Source organism: Lycorma delicatula, chromosome 5 (assembly GCF_047948215.1).
Source record: "Lycorma delicatula isolate Av1 chromosome 5, ASM4794821v1, whole genome shotgun sequence".
NCBI classification, from domain to species: Eukaryota; Metazoa; Arthropoda; class Insecta; order Hemiptera; family Fulgoridae; genus Lycorma; species Lycorma delicatula.
In genome coordinates this window covers 84,032,689-84,055,045 of record NC_134459.1, presented here as the reverse complement: position 1 = coordinate 84,055,045, position 22,357 = coordinate 84,032,689, and the positions used below count along the sequence as shown (strand labels likewise).

The 22,357-nt window shown below is 30.1% G+C and overlaps 1 protein-coding gene across 1 annotated transcript in view; it reads left to right on the top strand.

The window, feature by feature from the left end:
• The window catches only part of dlt (codanin-1 like protein dlt), a 76,206-nt gene that overhangs the window by 30,171 nt on the left and 23,678 nt on the right, over positions 1 to 22,357 (top strand). Inside the window, exons 7-12 of the mRNA XM_075366548.1 lie at positions 3,278 to 3,545; positions 9,630 to 9,799; positions 11,387 to 11,822; positions 15,546 to 15,757; positions 17,053 to 17,220; positions 20,121 to 20,331. Of these exons, the coding sequence (XP_075222663.1) occupies positions 3,278 to 3,545; positions 9,630 to 9,799; positions 11,387 to 11,822; positions 15,546 to 15,757; positions 17,053 to 17,220; positions 20,121 to 20,331 (1,465 nt within the window). The remainder of the gene's footprint in view (positions 1 to 3,277; positions 3,546 to 9,629; positions 9,800 to 11,386; positions 11,823 to 15,545; positions 15,758 to 17,052; positions 17,221 to 20,120; positions 20,332 to 22,357) is intronic.

Below are 22,357 nucleotides of genomic sequence, written 5' to 3'. Positions count from 1 at the left end.
TCACTTAGATTACGCATGGCAACTAATGCAAATATGACTGTAACAAATTTTTGTTGCAACAGAACTACCTGTTGTTGCCTTTAGATGAACTAAAGATATATGCTGAATGTACATACTATGATGCAAATGCATATCTTTCTAAAGTATAAATCTAGGTAAGGATAAAGCAGGCCTTATTTAAATGTATTACTTAAATATTGCATGATATAAAAATGACTTCACAATTGAAAATCATATAAAAATCTATTGAGATAACGTACTTATTCGGTTGCGGTCTCGTTTCATAGAAAAACACATCAAGTTTGTCATTCAACATTCACTTTGGTTCAATATGGTTTCTATTTGTAATGTGACATACATCCAACCTGAAGTCAGTTTCATTCTAGACTCTAGCCAGCAAGTCAGACATTACCTCTGCAGCTGCGGTGTTAATTCAAAATCTTAGCTCAACAAGATCAGCAGGCAAAGGTGATACATAAATCCGATCTTTAATGAAACTCCACTAGAAAAAATCGAATGGGGTCAAATCTAGGGAGTGAGTTGGCCATGCAGTTGGACCTTCACGACCAATCTGTCAATCAATCTTCGCGACCTGGGAATCAAATATCAAGAAAATCTTGGACTTCTATGCAGCAGTGAGATGGTGCCTTGTCTTGCTGATAGTGGCATCCATCTGTATATTCATTGTCTAACTGAGGAATTAGAAAATCCGTAAGCATGTCCAGATAAGTGGTACCATTTACATTGCCTTTTGGAAGAAGAATGGGCCATATAGTCTTTGTTTGCTTAGGTCACAAAAAGCATTGACCTTTAAGGCTATCACGAATGTGCTGCAGAAATCCATGAGGGTTTTCGCTACCCCATATTCAACAGTTACGGGTGCCACTGATATGAAATGTTGACTCATCACTTGAAATTATTGTCCAAATATGTATTACTATCTGCAGTTCCCATCATTTCCACACAAAACTGCAGTTGGGCAACTTTGTTGTCATCTTTAATGTGTTGAATCATGATTAGTTTATGTGGCTTCAAGTGCAATTGTTTACACCATACTCATTACGAAAATTATGTTGAATTGTAGTTGCTGACTGTAAACTGTGAAACCAAAACATATAACGAGCATGTTCTGCACCAGTAAATGTATCCATTTTTACTTTCCTGTGTAGGTACCACTGTAGCAGAGCTACAGTAATAAAGTATTGTAATCGGTCCAATTCTAATTACAATACTTTCAACATAATAATTATGTTTCAACATAATTATTATGTTGAAAGTATTGGACATATGCGGTTTATCCAGACCGCATATGGGGTTATATGCTTTGGGCATATACGGTTTTCACCAGATCTTTACATTTTGACACCTAAGGAACCCAAAAAATAAAATGGAGATTTTCCGGATGTAAATGTTCATATCTCTCTGTGTGTGTTTTTTTTTCAGTATTGACCTCTAAATCACCTTATATCTTCAGAACTACTGGACTGATTTTGACCAAATTAGGTCAGATTACTTCTATATATATATGGCATTGATTCCATTAAATTTTCAACTTAAAAGGTCAAGGAAGTGAGGCTGTTGAGCAAGGTCACTCTTAGTATTTCAAGATTTCACCTAATTAAGGTCATATTTTTCTTAGGCACATTTGTTAACAGTTAAAAAATAACAATATTTGCAAAATCACATCCCCACCCCCAAAATATGCTCTAAACTACTCTTATGTTGTTTTGTCACAGGTGAGTGGTAGAATTAAATAAATGAATAATATTTAAAGTGCAAAAAAGTAACTCGGTCTGGCTGGCTCTTGAACTCAATCGCCCGGCTTACTCGGTACCTGGTGTGCGTTAAGTTTCATGGCTACACCAGTCTGCCAACCGAAAAAGTGAAATTAGTTCTATGCAAGTTGTGAAATTAGTTTAGTTAGTGCCGACCGTCACCGCAGGTACCGCCACACCCATGCAAATTAAATGTATTATGTGCATGCGCTTTAGTTAGAATCATTAAATTAAATAAATGAAAAAATATTATTTTTAAATAAAATGATAAATATTTTAAATGAAGTTGTGTATGTAAGCTGTGCATCAGAAATAACCCAGAGTTGTAGGACTTTCCCGGAGCATGGCTTTAGTGAATGCGGTTTTAGCTGCTTGATGGGAAAGTCCAACAAATGTGTTGTGAGTTTGAACAACACTGGTGGCTGAATTTGGTACTAATGAACTACACAAGTTAAAACTTGACGCGTTTTGGTATGAAATGTGACCTCAACCGATTGTGTAAGTTATCTAAATAAATTTTTATTTGCCTTTAAAGTGTGATGATATATAAGCATGCCTTATAAGTAAGTGTAATATATTTATATACATCATATTTTATGTAATTTTTTCTCTTTAAAATTACTAAAATTATATTTATAAATAACTTTTTTCTTGAATTAAAAAGAAAAGGTATTATTTATGTAAAATTTAAGTTTATCGCTGAGAGAGTAAATTTTGAATTGTGTTTAGAAATTTATGCAAGTTTTTGCCAGCTTTTTTGGAGTTCTTTTGTGCTTTAATACCTTAGTCGTGTTCATTGGTATTCAGATTTTCTAGGTCATATTGTAACAAATTATTTCAGTTGTAACAAATAGGGATGTAATAATTATTCAAGCAAAAATTAATTTAACTTTTTTTTTTTTTCGTGTAATTGGTTTTATTTTTACTGACTGAAAAATAAAAACTGAGGTTTTTATAAATTAGATCTGTTTTAGTCTTTAATTTGATGTGTTTACTTGCAAATATAAGTGTTATTTTTAAATAAATTGTAAATATTTCACTGTGTTTTGAGAAAAAAATGTTCTTCCAGATTGTTATATAAACTATCATGTTGCCAACTGAATCTAAAAATGGTATTTTATATTTACATCTAGGCAGTAATGAAATCGTTGATTTTTTTTTTAAAGTAAGAAGGATTCAAAGGAATTTTTATATTGATGATGATTGAACAGGATTCAAATATTGCTTTTACAATGTCACTGAAACATGACACTCAAATCAGCTCAAACTTGTGGTTAAATCAGTGCTGAAAATTAACTGCAGCATTTAAAATGAGTTACTCAAGTTCAGCTTGTGCATAAATCCATAAGTGCTAAATGATGTGTGTATATATATATATATAAATAAAATTAAAGTAACTTAAACATTTTAATGTGGAATATTTATTTAATCTATTACATAGCTTAAAATAAAATACTTGACTAAGTTAAATCATGGAATTTTATGTTTTTTTATTTATCCAGGATAATGATACTAAAAATTATCCTATAAGTGGTATGCCAGAAATTGACAAAAGTAAATTGAGCCGCTTAACTGAAAGACTTATTCGTCCTTCATTGAGTGGTCAAAAGGATGTTAGACCTTCATCACATTTTCCTGATCTACAGGCATTTTATCATGATTTTCTTGTAATTCCTGCTGCAAATTACTCGTTTCATTCACATGTGATTAATTGTCTTGCTGAACGAATCCACAAACTTAATGAAACTTCATATCAGTTGGAAGAACCAGGTAATTTTTTTTCTAGTTTAGTATTGTTTCCTTTTTTTGTTCATAAATAATGTTTTGAGTTTTAGTTTGCTATTTTTATCTTAAGTATACTACTACCGTAGCATTATTATAATTCATTTAATCCTAATTACCTTGCTCTGTGTACCCCGTGTAATACTAATTTGTAATTAAATTATTACTCTAATTATTCCTAGATGCAGTCCATTATTCATTTGTCCGTCTTGCTACAGGTGCATTTTGCTCAAGCCGCTTGGTAAGTCTACTGGTGGACAGTGTTGAGCCGTCTCTTTGGAATAGATGAAAGCATATAATATGTTCCTGTGTGACTAGAATTAAATTGCAACCAAATCATCCAACCTTTGATGCAGTATTCTTCAACTAACATGTTAATTAATACCGAGATCAGCCGAAATGTAGTGCTTCGCTGGGCATCAGAGCTCAGTCCTTTTCTCAGCTTTAATTATACAATTACTTCCAATTCCTACTGTTGCTCCATGTTATTATTACCTCCCTCGGTGTCCTTGTTTTGTTAATTGCTGATTTGGTCTTTGTCGGTATCATAAAACCAGCACAACAAATTTTACAATGTAAATAGCATGAATCTTGATGCTATAGTTTATACGGACGGATGGTTCTAAAAACATTAATTCTGTTGGTTGTGCTTTTGTGGTTGGCAACAGATTATACATGTTTGACCTTCCCAGCTTCGTCAGTATCTTCATTGCAGAGCTGTATGCTATTAATAAGACCTTAAGTATAATTAGCCCAACATTTTGACATGTACTTATTTGCTCAGATTCCATGAGTGCCTTTCAGGCAATTTGTGTCATGTACTCTGGACACCCTGTTGTTTGTGAGATTCAGTGTGATATTTCGCAGATTACTCAACATAATAACAACTGTTGGATCCCCAGACATATTGGAATTTCATCCAATGAGTGCACTGATGGTGTGGCAAAAGAGGCTTGTTTTAAGCCTACTTTTACCATTGCGATGCTTTGAATGATCTTGTCCATTTCCTGAAGAGAGTGCAACGTATGTGGATTGTATCTGTTATGTGGTTTTGCATTGTAAGTTTAAACTAGGGGCTAGCATGTGAACTATTCTAGGGGATAATGAAATGTTATCTTATATTTTATGATTTTTTAGGGCTGTCCATTTATATTCAAATATCTGAATTACTGTAGTGTGTTTCAGCTGTGTATGCCATTTTCTGTAAGCAGACTGTAATTTTATTGTTTAAATTGAGATAAATATGTGATGTATCTTTGTGTTTTAATTTCGCTTTTAGCATACATACAGGCTTTTACCTTTTAAGATGCATTTTCAGGTTGCTGGGTTATAGTTTTTAATTAGTTTTTAATGTTTATTTATTTACAATAAATATATCATGTCCAGGCAATGATAATGTGAAAGCGTTTTTTGCTCCCCAAAAAACAATCTAATATTTGCTGTAATTAGCAGTTTTGTTTTTTATTTTATTTATTTTATTACATTAAATCCTTGCATAAATTTTATTCTCACATCTTATTACATTTTATTTCTGATTGAAAATTGTTATTAAAGTAAGCCTCATTATAGAAATAATAGCAGAATTATAATTCTGTATTCACTTAATCATTATAAAAACTAAATTAGTATGAGTTATTTTAATACATAACCAAGGTTTTGTTTTTTATTAAATCTTTTTGTTAATTATGTTTACTAACATAATTTGGTTTGATAATGTGGTTGTATATGAATATGCAGTTTCATCTACAACATCTCTCACGTCTCTTTAATAGAGACTATGGATGTTGGAAAAATAAAAACCTTAAAAAAGTAAAAATTAAGGAATAGATTGTGTAATGGAAGAAAAAAAGGGAAAATTAGTATTGAAAGAATTTTCTTCTAGAAGAAATGTGTGATACACTTAGGTAAATGATTAGTGGAAATGATTTAACTGATTTTAAGAGGTTAGTTTTTTAATCAAACTTAAATGTGAGAGCATGTTTTCTCTTTATATTAATTCAAATTCTGTTTTTTTTTTTTTTAATGTAAAGAACTTGAATTTTATGAAGCAGTAGTGTACATGAAAGTGTTAAAGTAAGTAAAAAATTACAGGGCTACAGCCCTTTTTTTTAAAAAAAAAGATGTAATTATATATTTTGCATTTTAAAAATTGAAAAGTCTGTTATAATTGATCAAAAATTATTTTTTTTACTGAGCTATGTTTATCAAATGAATTTGACTTAACTTAGTGTGATCAATTCATTTCTGAGAATAAAGATAGACCAACTTGCAGTAAAAGTTTTTTGTACTGTGACAGTTGTATTGAGTCACTTGATAAAGGGAGATGGACCCACAGGATGATGATGGATCCTGATCTCCAAAGATGGCAGGAATGCAAGCATGGGGAATTGGGGTATGAGTTCACCAAGATTCTTAGTCATGAGTGCTTCAAAGCATATCTTTGTGAGTAGATGTTGAGATCCTCTTCAGTATGCAACTATTGGATGACGGCTTAGCAGAACACAGTATTCATATGTTATCAGTTCCTGATGCTTCAGAAAGCATGCTGGATGGAATTTGGTGTACTTTCCCTAGATAACATCATGGGGCTATATTGTGCACTGAATGGAAGTGGTATGTGGTGTCCATGATGCAGATGAAGATTATTCGTATGAAGATGGCAGAGAAGAAGTGCAGGGGGTGAATAATTACCCCTGAGTCTCCTTTGGGGCTGATTTCATACTAAATTAGGTATGGCCCCAAGTTGGAATTACCAAGGAAAAAAGATGGTGATATTTGTACAAGGGTGAATCAAATATCTCTGAATTTTGTTGTTGTTGACGCATGGGTAATGGCGAGGAGTGCGGCTTCTCAGTGTTGTACCTAGGGATCTCCACGCATTCCTGGAATATTTTCTTAGAAGGCCATCTCACTACTTTTTTGTAGTCAGTATCACATCAGAACAGGAGGTATCATCGTGCATTGCCCAATGTATTATTAAATTTCTCATGGTGGAGGGTGTGAATCTGAAATTTTGAGAAGACTTCAGGCACAGTTGGGGACATCACACTTAAAAAGACTCAAGTGTATGATTGGCATAGGCAGTTCTCGGAAGGACAAAAGAGGAATGAATGTCATCAACATCGCTTAAGGGCAAGTGCTACTAATGAAAACTTTCTCATGGTTCGTTCCCTTATTGAGGACAACTGTCAATTAACAGTTGCAGAAATTGCTTCTGAGATCACAGTAAGCTACAGCAGTGTTCAGGTAATCATTACTGGCGATCTTAGATTTAAAAAAGTGGCAGCACAGTCGGCTAGAGGTGTGCTAGTAGTTGTTGAGTCGTTATCAAGCTGAAGGAGAATTTTTTTTGCATCAAATATGACCTGCAATGAAACTTGGGTACACGATTACACCCCAGAATCAAAACAGGCAAGTATGGAGTGGTGAAAAAAGGGAGAAACTGCACCTATTAAAACCAAAACTCGACAGTCAGCTGAAAAGGTTCTGGCAGCAGTATTTTTTGATTTCAAAGGAGTTTTACATGTTGATTTTCTCCATGAACATTGTACAGTGAATCCTGCATACTAATACCAATTTTTAGATGAAGAAAAACTCGCTTATTGTCAAAAAAGACATCAATTTCCAATCCAAGATCCATTCTGCTTCACAATGCTCAGCCCCATACTGTAGCTCAAACTCAAGAAAAAATTGCATCCTTATTCTGGACTACACTAGAGCACCATCCATACTGTCCAGATTTATTGCCCTGCGATTATCATTTGTTTGGGCCACTAAAAGAAGCACTTGGAGGACAGAAATTTGAAGACGATGTTGAGTTTATGTGTAAGTAGTTGATGTCATGCCCGCCTTTATTTTACAATAGTGGTTTCAAAAATCTACCTCTTTGTTAGGAAAAATGTGTTTCCAAAAGAGGAAATTATGTAGAAAAATAATATTGTATCTGTTTTTATTATCCTTCAATAAGTTATAAAACTAAAATTTCGGTTTATATTTGATTCAGTGTCATAGATACCACACCATTATTATTTTTCCCGTAGAATACATCTCGATGATTGCAGGATATTTGTCATTTATGATCTTTGAGGATTAAGTGATGCTTTTGAACTGTGATGATAAATAATCTGTATCATTTACTTGTTAATTCAGTTGAATCCTTATAATGATATAAACACAACTTTTTTATTCTTATTATTTTGTTACAACTAATAAACAGTAATTTAATTACAAATAATAACAGTAAGGGGACAATATTTTTATGTAAAATTTTCTATGAGAATCCTTTTTGTAAATTATTTTAGGTCAAAGTGTCTTCACATAACTATAGTATGTAAAAGGGACAAAATGAGAAAAATAAAGTGATATATACCAGGTGTGTAAATATGAAACTGGAATTTGCCCATAGATAGCCCTAGCTGTCAGTGTAGTTACCATCAAACCGGATCATTGGTGCCATTTTCTCTCTTTGACAGCTGTCAAAAATTTTCAACTCACAACAATACAAGTTTCATACAACAACATAGTTTTAATTAGCATTGAACACGTCAAGTTTTGTACCCACAAATTATGATTTGTGGACAGCATTGATTTTATGTTACCATTTAAAGAAAACTGCTGCAGAATCACATCGAATGCTTGTCAAGGCTTATGGTGAGCATGCTCTTTGTAAATCACAGTGCTTTGGGTGGTTTAAAAAATTCAAAAATGGTATTTTTGTTGTGAGAAATGAAGAACGTGGAAGACCACTGGAAAAGTTTGAAGACAGCGAATTGCAAGCATTGTTTGATGAGGATGATGCTCAAACGCAACAGCAACTCATGAATCAATTAAATGTAACACGAGAAGCCGCCTCCATACGTTTGAAAGCCACAGGAAAGATACAGAAGATGGGAAAATGGGTTCCACATGAACTGAATGAAAGATGGCAAGAAAACTGAAAAACCACCTCTGAAATGCTGCTTGCCAGGTACAAAAGAAAGTCATTTCTCCATCGAATTGAGACAGGTGATGAAAAGTGGATATATTTAGAGAATCCTAAGCGTAAAAGATCTTTGGTAACTCCAGGCAAACCATTGACATAGATTTCAAGGCCAAATTGCTGTAGAAAGAAGACATGATCTGTGTTTGGTGGGATCAGAAGGGTGTGATCTATTATGAACTGCTAAAACCTGGCGAAACAGTTAATACTGAATGCTACCAACAACAAATGATCGATTTGAATTAAGCATTGCGTGAAATATGACCAGAATATCAAGAAAGTCATAACAAAGTGATTTTACTTCATGATAATGCACCATCACAAACAGAAAAACTGGTCAAGGAAATGATTGAGGTGTTCAGTTGGGAAGTACATTCGTATGCGGCTTACTCACCAGTCTTGGCTCCATTTGATTACTATTTATTTGCATCAGTGCGGCACACATTTGCTGAGCAGCGCTTCACTTGTTATGAAAATGTACAAAAATGGTTTGATGACTGATTTGCTTCAAAAGAGCAACAGTTTTTTTGGTGTGGCATTTATAAATTGTCAGAGTAATGGTAAAAATGTATAGCTAGTGATGGGCAATATTTTGAATAAAATATTTTTTATCATTTTTATTCAATAAACTTTTATTTTCTATACAAAAATTCTGGTTTCATATTTACACACCTGGTATTTCCCATATAATGAATGGTTGCAGTGAAATTTTAAGTATTGTGACTGATGGTTAGAGAAATAGTTGTTTCAGGAGTGAGTTAGGTATTGAAGGGGTGGCTTGAGGACAGTTAAATCAATGTGTAGATGAATGTTAGGGAAATGGTATTAAAATATTTGATAGCATAAAGAATGTAGTTTTTAAGGAGAAAGTAGATGAAAAATGGTCAAACGGATGCTGTTGCAATCACGGCTATATGTTAGAAGAATGTAGAAAGTACTTTAATTTCTATAATTTAATTTTTTTATTCATTATATTTTCTCCCAAAAATTCTTACATTTCTTATTTTTAAACCTTTCTGGTTTTAAAAACAAATTATTTTTTTACATTATTTAAAGTCTGATATTTTATTAAAACATTTTTCTTTGTTTTTTAGATTTTAATGGTCAAATGGTACAGGAAGAAACTAAGCTAGCATTTTTGCAGTGCCTGCGTTCATTATGTGTATTGGCAAAATTTTTGGGATTAGTAGTATTTAATCCATATCGATCGTCAAGTGAATTGCCCCAAGCTGTGTTACAAGCTGAAATTGTTGCCAGAAATAAGGTGAATAATAATATTATGAAATTTATTAATAACCATTGTTAAAAATTTCAATTTAAGAAATTGCAGTAATATTATGTTGTACTGTTCTTAATTTTTTAAATAATTTCTTTAATGCACTTGATGTGGAGATTTGGTGCAGTAGTAACATTTCATTTGATGTCTTCTTTTAAAACTTGAACTTACTTTAGGTTTTATAAATTTCACTTATTTACATAGTCTTACATTTGGACATGTTTTTCTTTAGTAATTGTAAGAAGAAATTTCATTTTCCAAAGCAAATATATATTACTTTTTTCTTTTTTTTTTACAATTATTTAATTTATCTATAATTTAATAGAACATAAATATTGCCAAGAATGCTATTTATTTGCAATTTTTATTATGATAAAAATCTCTATTCTTTGTTAATGTAAAGGTGTTGTGCTCAGGTTTAACATTGCTTTTTCAATTGAAAAGTTGATTCTGGTCTTTTTTTTTAATTTTAATAGATCCTGTATTCTAGCCACCTTTTTTAGATAGTAATTAATATCCTGACATGATGACTGTTGTTACTCAGATAAGCTTCATATGAACTAGTGGTCCTCTATTTTACTTGTGGTTTGTTTTTTAATCTAATAAAAAAATAATAATTCTGGTTCAAATCTCTGTATTTTTTATTTTAAGTTGTTTTTTTGTCTAAAAAAAATAAGTTTCTGTTTTATGATTTTTCTTAGTTATTAAAATATGCTAAAATTACAATATAATATTGTCAAATATTATTATTTTCCACTTGGTTGAGTCAGATAAAATCCCTAAGATGTAATTCAGAATTTTCAACGTTTAGTGATAACATATTTTTCACCATGATTGAATATGAGGGTGTTTCAAATTTTTATGAACATTAAAAAATTATGCTTACAGCCACAAGGTTGTAAATACATGCCATTTGATAAACTACTGTAATGTCCTTTTTATCTTGCAGCATTTACAACATTTGTACTTTCTACTCATCTATTTGTAATATTTGTTTTGCTGTGTATATTTCCATTCTTTTATAATCAGATTTTGTTGATTAATTTTACAAATATATGGTAAAAGATTGTTTCAGTTTATTTCTTAAGGGTATTGAAGATGAGGATTTTGCTGTTGTGAGAAGTTATTTTTAGAAGATTTTTATCAAATTAATTTATTTTAATAAAATGTTGATTTCTTTTAACTTGAAAATGTTTAACTCTTCATTTGTTGTAAATTTGTGTTGGCATGATACACAAATTATAAAGTCATATTTATATTGTGAAATCTAATAACAATATAGACTTATATTATTTTTGTTACATTTAATTTTTTTTTACTCCGAAAATGGGAAAATGTAGCACAATATATACAGTAGTATGTTTTGAATCTTATCATTCAAAAAGATACTTCTTGCTACTAGTTAAATTTCTGGATATCTCATATTCTTCTAATTTCTAAGTCTGCAAGACTATCTTTATGACTATAAACCTTTGTAAATTTTCTAATTTATTTTTGTAATTATTACAATAAATTGGTCAGTTTATTCTTCTATTTTATCTAAAATAATTTCTGTTTTTCTTAATTATTTTTCAGATTCTTCAACCTCTAGATATACAACAGTATTTGGTCATTGCTGAAGATGAAGGACGATTGGTCCAGACAGTTCCTTGGATTGTTGAATATCTTGGGATGATGGATTCTGCTGCTCCGCACCTTAAATCATATCAGATTGTTCTTCACACTTTGTTTTCTCTGTACTTAAGTACTGCTCCTTATGCGTATTCAATTTTACTTCAGAATTATTCAAGTAGTAATATTTCTTTAATAAATTTACCATTTCATTCCTCAAATACAAGCAGTAATGGAAGTAAATCAGACAGTAGTTTAACAAAAAGTAAGACTAAGTTATCATGGCAGACTGCAGTACTTCTTCGTCTTTCAATTGGTTGGCTTTTTGATACATCAAATTTTCCACAGTCTTTATTTTTTAATATGGCTTCATTATGTAAAAAAAATCATCAACCAAAAGGTATTGTTTATTATGATTTAATCTTTTATATTTATATATATTTTAGTTCCATTGTTTTGTATTAACTCTAAAAGTGTTTGTAATAAATAAATGGCAATAAGTAGCAGTCTGGACAAAACAGATGAGAATTATCTCTTCTCCAAAACATTTTACATATTTTTCACTAATCTGCTATATTAACTATGTTTGTTTTTTCTTTATTAATTTTAAAACCCAACATTTTCTATAGAAAATGAATAATTCAGTCACTGTATAATTTATATTGCTTATTGCTTAATTGAAGTCACTTTGAAAGGAAGAGAAAAAAATATCACATGGTATATCATATTATATAGAAAAAATATCATTGTGTTCAGTTTATTTCCATTAAAAATTAACTTTATTATATCACTGGAATAATTTTTAACATAAATTAAAGATTTCAAAATTTTTACTATTCATGTTTTAACTTCTATTCGCTTATTTTTTAACTTATCTCTTATGAATATTTTGGAAACCTCCAGATATCCTATGCAGCAATAAAAACAATTACCTTTATTAAGTTATCAACCTTTTTTTCTCTATTTAGCCTCTGGGAATCACTGTCAGGTATTACTTCAGAGGATGAATGAGGATGATATGTATGAGTGCAAGTGAAGTGTAGTCTTGTAGTCACAGGTCGACCATTTCTGAGATGTGTAGTTAATTGAAACCCAACTACCAAAGAATACCTGTATCCACAATCTAGTATTCAAATCTGTATAAAAGTAACTGCCTTTACTAGGATTTGAAGGTTGGAACTCTTGACTTCCAAATTAGCTGATTTGGGAAGACGCGTTCACCACTAGACCAACTCAGTGGGTTAAGTTATGAATCTGAGAATCCTCAACTTCGAAATCAGCTGATTTATGATGATGAGTTTAACCACTTTTAATCACTTAAAGGTCACCTTTATTCATTTAGAAATTAGATGACAAGTTTAACCACTTTTATTCAATTCGTTATTTTATGAGAGTGCAGACGTATATAACTAGCTGCTACCTGGTGAACTTAGAATCAACTATTTATTCTATATGAACTAAGTTCATGTAGACCCAGTAAAGTTTCTATTAAGAAAGAATTATAGATTAAATAGAGTTGTTGAAAACAGCATGTGCTTTGTATGTTACAGGTTACTGCCTAAGCTGTACCCTCATCATACACCCAACACCTTAAGAAAGGCTTAAAATTTGGTTATGTAAATTTAAAAAAGGTTTTAATCTTTGTTTAGTGAATTTTCAGAAACCTATTGGACATAGGAGTATCACTAACTTTACAAAATTTTGTGGACAGAATCATTTACATCTGTATCTTAGCTCTTATTCTTATTTTAGTTTGTTAATACACAATTTTTATGAGTTAAACTAGCATTAATTAAATATTGAAGTTAAGCGTTAGTTTTTAAAGCTTTTAATAACAAATTTTGAAGATGTTCTACATGCGTTTTCAATAATGGTTTCAGAATATTGTATTGATTTTTTTCAAATGGAAGGGTGTACCTGTCCAGCAGCCTAAATTAAAGTATATTATCTCAGATTTATGTTCTTTTCTGGGTGATATTGAAGTTGTAAAACTATAATTGTGTATTGTAAGAGGAAAAGGAATTTTCTGTTATTTTTCTTTTAAAACCATTTTTATTTTTTTATGTTATATATTTCACTTTTCGTTTGTTATTAACCATAACTGACCTAACAGCCCATGGATTTATCAACCTCTGGCCAATCACCTTGTACTATATTTTAGTCCTTATGCCACCCAGGTTAGCAGGACTAATTTTACTATCATGATTTGATTTTAAAGAAGTATGACCTAAACGAAAAGCAGCTAGTTTTTTGTGACATTACATTGAAAACACTTACTCTTAACAGTAGATATATTTTATTCTTTAAGTTGTAGCATTATTACTGCTACATTATCCATTATTTCATATGCTATGATAGTTAATATAGGTCCTAAAATTCATGCAAAAATGTAATTGAATAATTTTATTTTGATTTCTTACAACTTCATTAAACTAATCAGAATTTTAATATGTCAAATCATTCATTGGAATGTTCTCCTTATACTTAATAAAATTTTTAAAATAATTACTCAGAAAAAGTTTACAATAAAGGAATGTATAAAGTTCATAGTGTTTAGTAAAACATTCATTCTGAAATTTAACGTGTTTTGGTTGAAAAAGTTATCACTTAGTTTATCACGCACTATAACTAGATTTTTTAATAATACACATACATTTTTTTTTATGAAACCTGCAGGAGACATATCTTATCAAATCTCATATAATTTACTTGATTGCTTCTGAAAATCTGCAGTACACTGAGTAGCACTTTATGAGGAATAAAGTAAAAGTATAGTATATTATTTTCAAGGAAAATGAGTCTTTCTTTATGCTGTTACAGGTACATTCATAATTTTCAGTAATTAATGAGCATTAATTCTTTTCATGTAGCTGGCAGCTGTATTTTGCCACTGTAATTACCAGTCATCTATAAAACTGTACCCTGTTGCCACACATAAACTTTTATAATTTTATTATTAAGTAGTATTTATTCAAATTTAAGTTATTTGTTTTGAAAAAAATTGTTTGAATTTTACATCAATTTTATATGTATATTTTTATATTTTTTATGTTTTTATATTTTTTAATGTAATTGTGCTGTAGATTTGAAACTGTACACCCTGTTATTGCTTAGTAAAGTTTTTTGCTGTGTGTAAGAAAACTCCATAATAAGTGGTCATTTTATTTTAAAAACAATTTTAATGATTTAATATCTTTACCTAAATATCATAAGATAAAATATGTACTTGTGCATCTCCACAAATTGAGTAATGTTGTCTTATACAATTAAGAGGTAGTAGGAACAAAAGTATTTAAAATAGAGATAAATATTAATTGTCTAATGATTAGAATACTATTATAAAACTTTGCCTTTAGAATAACAGTATGTAAAGGTTATGTAATATATCACTGTAGGATTCATTACGCTGCCAGTTTTGTTTTAAGTCGAATTTTCTTAATTCTTCTTTACGTATAGTTGATGTTACTCATGTAGATTTTTTCAGTATGAAATTTTCTATAATTTTTTTACAAAATTTTATTTGTTTACTGGCAATTTAACAAAGTTATTTTATGTCAAACTTAAAAAATTGTTTTGCATATCAGTATTTTGTGTTTTTCAATAATTTTTTTGTTAAAGATTGTTCGATACAGTTTTCAGACCTGTTTTATTCAGTTTTTCAGGTCAAAGACCACCAAATTAACTTGTTAATTTAAGTTTCAAGAATTTCAGTATGACATCATTTTATTACCCTTGGAGCAGAAATCAGATCAGACCTTTTTATTCAAGCTATATTTTGAAATGAAATGTTTCCTGACCCTTGTTTATAAGCAAAATTATTCTTTATATTTACTTATAGAACCTATACTGAAATTTTTTGTTAGATCCCCCCCCCCACACACACACACACACATACAATGTGTGTGTGTGTATGCAGGCATGAGCGTTTGTGTGTGACATTGATGACTTCATTCAGTGAACTGATTATTTAATTCTAAACTAAATGAAAAGTACTAAGTAAAATGTATTTTCTATTCTTTACTGTATTGTGTCTTCTTTTATTTTGTAAATAAAGTTCATGTTATTATTACTCACCTTATTATTGGTATTTGTACGTATGTTACATGCACTTCTTCCTGTGTAGAACAAACTGGTGAAAAATGGCACAACATGACTGTTGACAATTCTGATATTGTAGATGAAAAATTATTGCAGGAGTTTTGTCCGTATTTGGTTAATCTAAGAATTCTTCTTGTTGAAAGTTCAAATGTTAAACAAAAACCTGTACGTCATGTTACACCAGTTCCTACTCACCACATTTCATCTTCTGCTGAGACTAATGCTACTACATTAGAGGTAAAGAAGTTGTGCAATTTTAATATCTAAAAACTATTAATGAATATTTGCATTCTGGTAACAAAGTAGTAATTGCTGGTAACAAAGTTAGTTGTCTCGAGATCAAACAACTCATATTTAAAAAAACATAAACATTAAAAAAAATTTTTTGAAGCAATTACATTGGTCAACAAAATTTAATTTTTTGTACTTAATTAATTTTTGTACTTGTTTGAATGGCTGATTCTTATAGTAATTCTTATGCTGATTTCATATATGTTAATAGAATTTTTCTATCGGGCTCAGTTTTCTTTGTAATTGAAATTTCTATTGAAACAAAAAATGCATGGTGAACATAATATGTCAATACACATTACATGGATTTTGTACTCACCCAAAATCTATTTTGTTTGGATTTTGTGCTGTAATTTGCTGTAGGTTGATCCCTCTTTAGATTTCAACAGTAGTCAGCTAACATTTTTGGGTTCCATTTTTCCTGGTATCGTGTTTCCATTGTAGATATTTCCTAGCGAAAGTGTTCTCCATGTTCATCACTGATAGCACCGAGTTTGTTAGGAAAAAAATGCAAATGAAAATGTAAGAAATAGATTTCTAGTAACATGTTTCACCCAAGTTCTTTCTAGTTTTGAAGGAGTTCATTAACAAGTTCTCTGTAGTTACTTCTCTGTAGTATGCAACAACTTCCAAGTCATTCAAATATTCTTCAAATGCCGAATTACTCATTAGTTTTCTTATTTGTGGTCCAACAAATATACCTTTCCTTATTTTAGCATCGGTTATATTAGGGAATTTGCTTTTTAGAAACTGAAACCCTGTACCATTACGATCCATTACTTTAACAAAAGTTTTGAATAAAACCTAGTTTAATGTGTAGGCGGAAGATAAGCTTTTTCTGGTTTTAATGCCTGACTAATAACATTCTTCTCTCCTACAGTCGGTACCTCTCTCTTTGGCCACTGAACAGAACTTAGTGTATCCAAGTTGCATTCCAAGTAAAAGCGCTATTATTTACATTATACGCATTATTATACATTATACTATTATTTACATTGTACCTAAACAAGATTTAGGCTTTGCTTTCAAGTGATGCAATTTTTTGTATTTGCTATTTCAGTTTCATACATCCAGATCTGTATTTATGATTGATGGTTGAGAATTCTCATATCAGTCTGTTTGAAGTTGTTTTATATTAATTAAGTTAAAACATGTTTTTAATTTATGTGGAAGTTAGTATTGTATTTTAAATTTTCAAAAATGTAGTTAAATTATTTGACAAATGTTATGATTCTTTACAGCTGCAACTAGAAGAAAACTTTTTTATGGGACAGCCAGATTCATTAAGAAGAACTGTTGATTTTGTAGCTGAAAGAGTGGCTTCTGCTTGTATAAAACATATCTGTAGTGATGTTATAGTTAATTTAAAAAACGAAGTTTTGAAAGTGAAAATTAAAAGAAATAAAGTGGTATGTTAGTTTAATTTTTTTGATTTTTTTTTTTTTTTTGTTTTTATTTTGTAATTGAAATATTCAGATATAGATGTGATATGAAAATATGTGTTATTAATGAGTATTGCTGTATTATTGCATTTTTTGCAAAAATGATTTTTTATACGATCTTGCCAAAAACTGTTAATTACCTTTTTTTATCAATATTTTTTTGTGTCTTGTTAAATTAAATTTTAATCTCCTTTGTATTTCATCGACTACCATGTATTCACAAAAAAAATTGTTAAGTTACACGATTTGTGAAATTTGAGATTATAATTCAATCAGCTTATTGGAATTTAATTCAATTCTTCTAACTTAATCTACAATTAAAAATTATTATTTTTTCTGAAATTTGAATACATTTCTGCCAAGATGCACAAGCTAGTTAAGTAAATTTAGTGTGATAAAAAATTAACCCTTTGATTACTGGTCAAAGAATATGACATCAGGTTAAGACTTAAAGGTTCAACTCTGTGAAATATTGTTAATGAAAAATAATGCAAAAAGTATTCTCAATAAAATATTGTCAGCTGCTTGGAATATTTGCAGCTAAAATTTAAGTTTCAGAATGTAGTACTTTAAAATACATTGTTTTGAATTACAAAAAAATCAAATTTATTTTCTAGAAATAAAAATATAATTTCTATTGTCATATATTGGTGTTATTTTTTAACCATTTGTAATAAATCAGTGGAGTGCTGTTGACCTTGTTTCAGTTGGGCTTTCTTGTATGTGGTTATGGAATATAACTTCATCATCCCAACAAATATTTTGTGAAATAAATTTGCATCTTTAATTCAGTTTTTTAATTTTGATGCAAAAGCAGTTATAATATGCATCTATTTTACTTGAAAGTAAATGACCTTCTTATCTTTTACAATAGAAGTTCTTCATGAACTTAATAGTGTGCTTTTGATTTTAAATGAAATTACAAAATATATAATAGTGTTGGTGGTAGTGATTTATTAGGAAAATCAAATTTAAACCTTATTTGTCCAGCATTAATGCAAAAGCACTAATTTGTTTAGAAAAATGTTTGCACAGTTCAGTTTTAAACTAATTCAATTCTCAGTTTTTTTCTTCATATTTTAGTTAACAAGTTTTCAAAAGGTAAATCAACGATATCACCCTTATCAGAAATTTCAATTTTATTAGGCAACACTAATAATTATTCCATACACTTTTATATTCTTCATAAATAAATTTCAAGCTGTGAAACCCTACAGGGACAAAAACCATTCCCTGTAGTTGTTAGCTGACAAGTAAACAGTATAAGCGATGCATTAGATTCTAGGTGTTTGTAATTTATTCTCTTATAAAATATTGTTCGTTTTTCTGCTGTAAAAAATCAGTCTGTAGATGACAAATATAAAAGCAAAGTATGTAAGTTTTTTACCTGACTCCCATTAGCACATTTTTACTAAAGTAAAATATTCTTTATTAATACTGAGAGAAGGAAAGTTCTGTTCACATTCAAAGAAAAATTTTCTCTTACTAGTAAAGTATGTTTTGAAAAGAATAGTTCAGTTAAAATGAACTATAGAGAAAGAAAAGATTCAACACTCAACATGTCAATACTTTTAATCACAAATCTGATTCAGGAATGTAGAACTAAAGACGTGGAAGACAAGGTTTAAATTTTTGAAGATCCACATATTATTGGTGATAAGAATATGGGTGTGATTGGCCATTTTGATATGATTTGTTGTTACCTGGATAAAATGCTGGAAGAAAGTTGATTTTAACGTTTTTTTACATGAATGGTTTTGAATTCATATATCTTGTTCAAAGAAAATCAAACTAACAATTATTTTATAATATAATTCTGATATCAATTTAGTTTTCATTATATATGATAATTCTGAAAGGTGGGTTCAGGAGCATAAAGCTAAAAATAGTAAAAGGTAAAAGTTCAGGAGAATGGACAGGCTTACCCAATGGTCAGGCTTATCACAGTAGAATCCTAATAATCAGCCCTGGTGATTTAGTGTCATTACCACTGAAACAAGAGAATACAGATTCAGCTAGGGGATTGAATGGATTGGTAAGAGATCTTTAATGCTACATATAATAAATATATTGAAAGGGTTGTATGGCATATCTGCCTATCAAAACATATATGTAAATAAAAGAATTATTTGTCGATGGAGGTGGCATGTAAATATTTTGTAAATAATTTTTAGTATTTAATGACATAAATAGGAGTAATTTTAATTAATTTTTATGACTACTTGATTGAAAATGAGGCATATAAATATTACCATAATTTTATTGCTAGGTTAATATAAATAGTATTTTACTATGTACTTGTAGTGACATTAAAAGCCATTAAATTATTCTTATTTTATCCTGTTTTTTGTTTATTTAAGCTTTAAAATAATCTAATTATTTTTTAAAATTTGCGTTCAAATTTCCAATACAAATTTTACAATGAGAAACCATTGTTTCTCATTGAAGAATATTTGATATTTTACAGACATTCAAATTAAGATTTTTAAATATCTAAAAAAAAAATAAAAATCTCAAATACTTTCCAATTAAAAATTAATTGATAATAAATTTTACAGGTATAAAGAAAAAATAATGAGTAGTAGTTGTTTCTGCACAATTTAATGAAAATATATGTATAAAAAAGTATATTAACAAAGGTATGATTTTTTTTCATTGAACTGTTTGTAATCATGTGTCTCAAAGTTTGTCAGCTTTGGGTCCAAACCATTGTAATATAGTTGGTAAGGCTTATGATATTTAAAAAAAAAAATTCATGTTCTCAAAAGGGTAAAAAAGCAAATGCTGGTTTATTGCTTGTCTAGGTTTTTTTTGTGGATTCATAATATAGATTTTGTATAACTGGAAATTAAATTATTTTTGTACAGGTTGATTTATTTCCATACATTGAAATGTATCACAAAAGTGTTGAAGAGGAGATTAAAAGAGGTAAGAATCAAAGATTAAATGTTGCTTTATCTGCGCTGTTAGGCCCAGATATTATGGAGCCATCTATTAATAATATTTGTCAGCAAATAGCAGCCAGAAAGTTACAGGAACGGGTGGTTAATTGGCTTCAAAGTCACATTAACATTTCAGGTAAAATAATAAATTATTTCATCTTTGTTGGTGATTAAAATAATCTATTTTATTTTAATTGTTGTCTGTATTCATTTCTTATTAAGCTGCTAGTTGTTGTTATGCCTGACATGCATACTTATATTATCTGTAATTTATCGTATGGTACATAGATGTGCTGTGTCCTAAATATTAAAACCAAATATTCAAACAATTATAATAGAGTATATATAATATTTATGTATAATTACAAATCTCAGTGTAGCTACAAATTGACATCCATTTTTTCAGCCATTCAACTCTCAATTAGGGTAGCATGATATACATCTTTTGGCTTTCCCTTGTATACTTGCTGTGGACAGTACTTAATCAAATGTTCAGCAGTTTGTAGTGACTCACTACAGTTACAACTACCCATAAGTGACAACCCCATTTGTTCAAAATGTAATTACATCTACATTTTGCAGTTCTTATGTAATTAAGTCTGCGCCACAATTATCTTTGTAGACTAAATCCTGGCACTTGTGCAGAATCACCTCTATCCATTGGCAACTGTAGTTTTGATCCCGTGAGATCTGTTATTGTTGTTTGATATTAAAATATCCTCTACAAGCTTTTGGGCCAGTTCCCATGCAGGTTTTTGGATCTTAAGCACCGATTAGTTAAGCCACTGATGGCCATGTTGATTGGTGTCACCGCATTTGCAATCTTTTTCCAGAGTAGTTTGAGAGCATTCTGTTGCCTGAGATGCGGTGGGGGTATCTTAGTTAGTTCTGGAAGCCATCTCATTGAAGTATTATTATTGTAATATTCCACTTTGTATCTGCAGATTAAAAGTTCTAAGATCTACTATGATAATTGAAAATATGGATAGAAATTAAAAAAAAGTATATGTATATATATATATATTGTAGTTTGTTAAACTAAGAAAAAAATAAACATCAATTAAAAAATAAACCAAAGTAATGTGATGTGAACTGAAATGATGTTTATTTATATAGGTTATGTATATGTTTCTGAAAGCTGGGGCTGATAAATGTGAAGAATAGAGAACAATTAGTTTAACTAGTCATGCATCAAAAATCTTAACTAGAATTCTATACAGAAGAATTGAGAGAAGATTGGAAGTGTTAGGAGAAGACCAATTTGGTTTCAGGAAAAGTATAGGGACAAGGGAAGCAATCTTAGGCCTCAGATCAATAGTAGAAGGAAGATTAAAGAAAAACAAACCAACAAACATGGCGTTTATAGACCTAGAAAAGGCATTCGATAACATAGACTGGAATAAAATGTTCAGCGTTTTAAAAAAATTGGGGTTCAAATACAGAGACAGAAGAACAATTGCTAACATGTACAGGAACCAAACAGCAACAGTAATAATCGAAGAACATAAGAAAGAAGCCGTAATAAGAAAGGGAGTCCGACAAGGATGTTCCCTATCTCCGTTACTTTTTAATCTTTACATGGAACTAGCAGTTAATGATGTTAAAGAACAATTTAGATTCGGAGTAACAGTACAAGGTGAAAAGATAAAGATGCTACGATTTGCTGATGATATAGTAATTCTAGCTGAGAGTAAAAAGGATTTAGATGAAGTCCTACGCAAGAACTATTGCATGAAAATAAACAAATACAAAACAAAAGTAATGAAATGTATTAGAAATAACAAAGATGGACCAATGAATGTGAAAATAGGAGGAGAAAAGATTATGGAGGTAGAAGAATTTTGTTATTAGGGAAGTAGAATTACTAAAGATGGATGAAGCAGGAGCGATATAAAATGCCAAATAGTACAAGCAAAACGAGCCTTCAGTCAGAAATATAATTTGTTAACATCAAAAATTAATTTAAATGTCAGGAAAAAATTTTTGAAAGTATATGTTTGGAGTGTCGCTTTATATGGAAGTGAAGCTTGGACAATCGGAGTATCTGAGAAGAAAAGATTAGAAGCTTTTGAAATGTGGTGCTATAAGAGAATGTTAAGAATCAGATGGGTGGATAAAGTGACAAATGAAGAGGTATTGCGGCAAATAGATGAAGAAAGAAA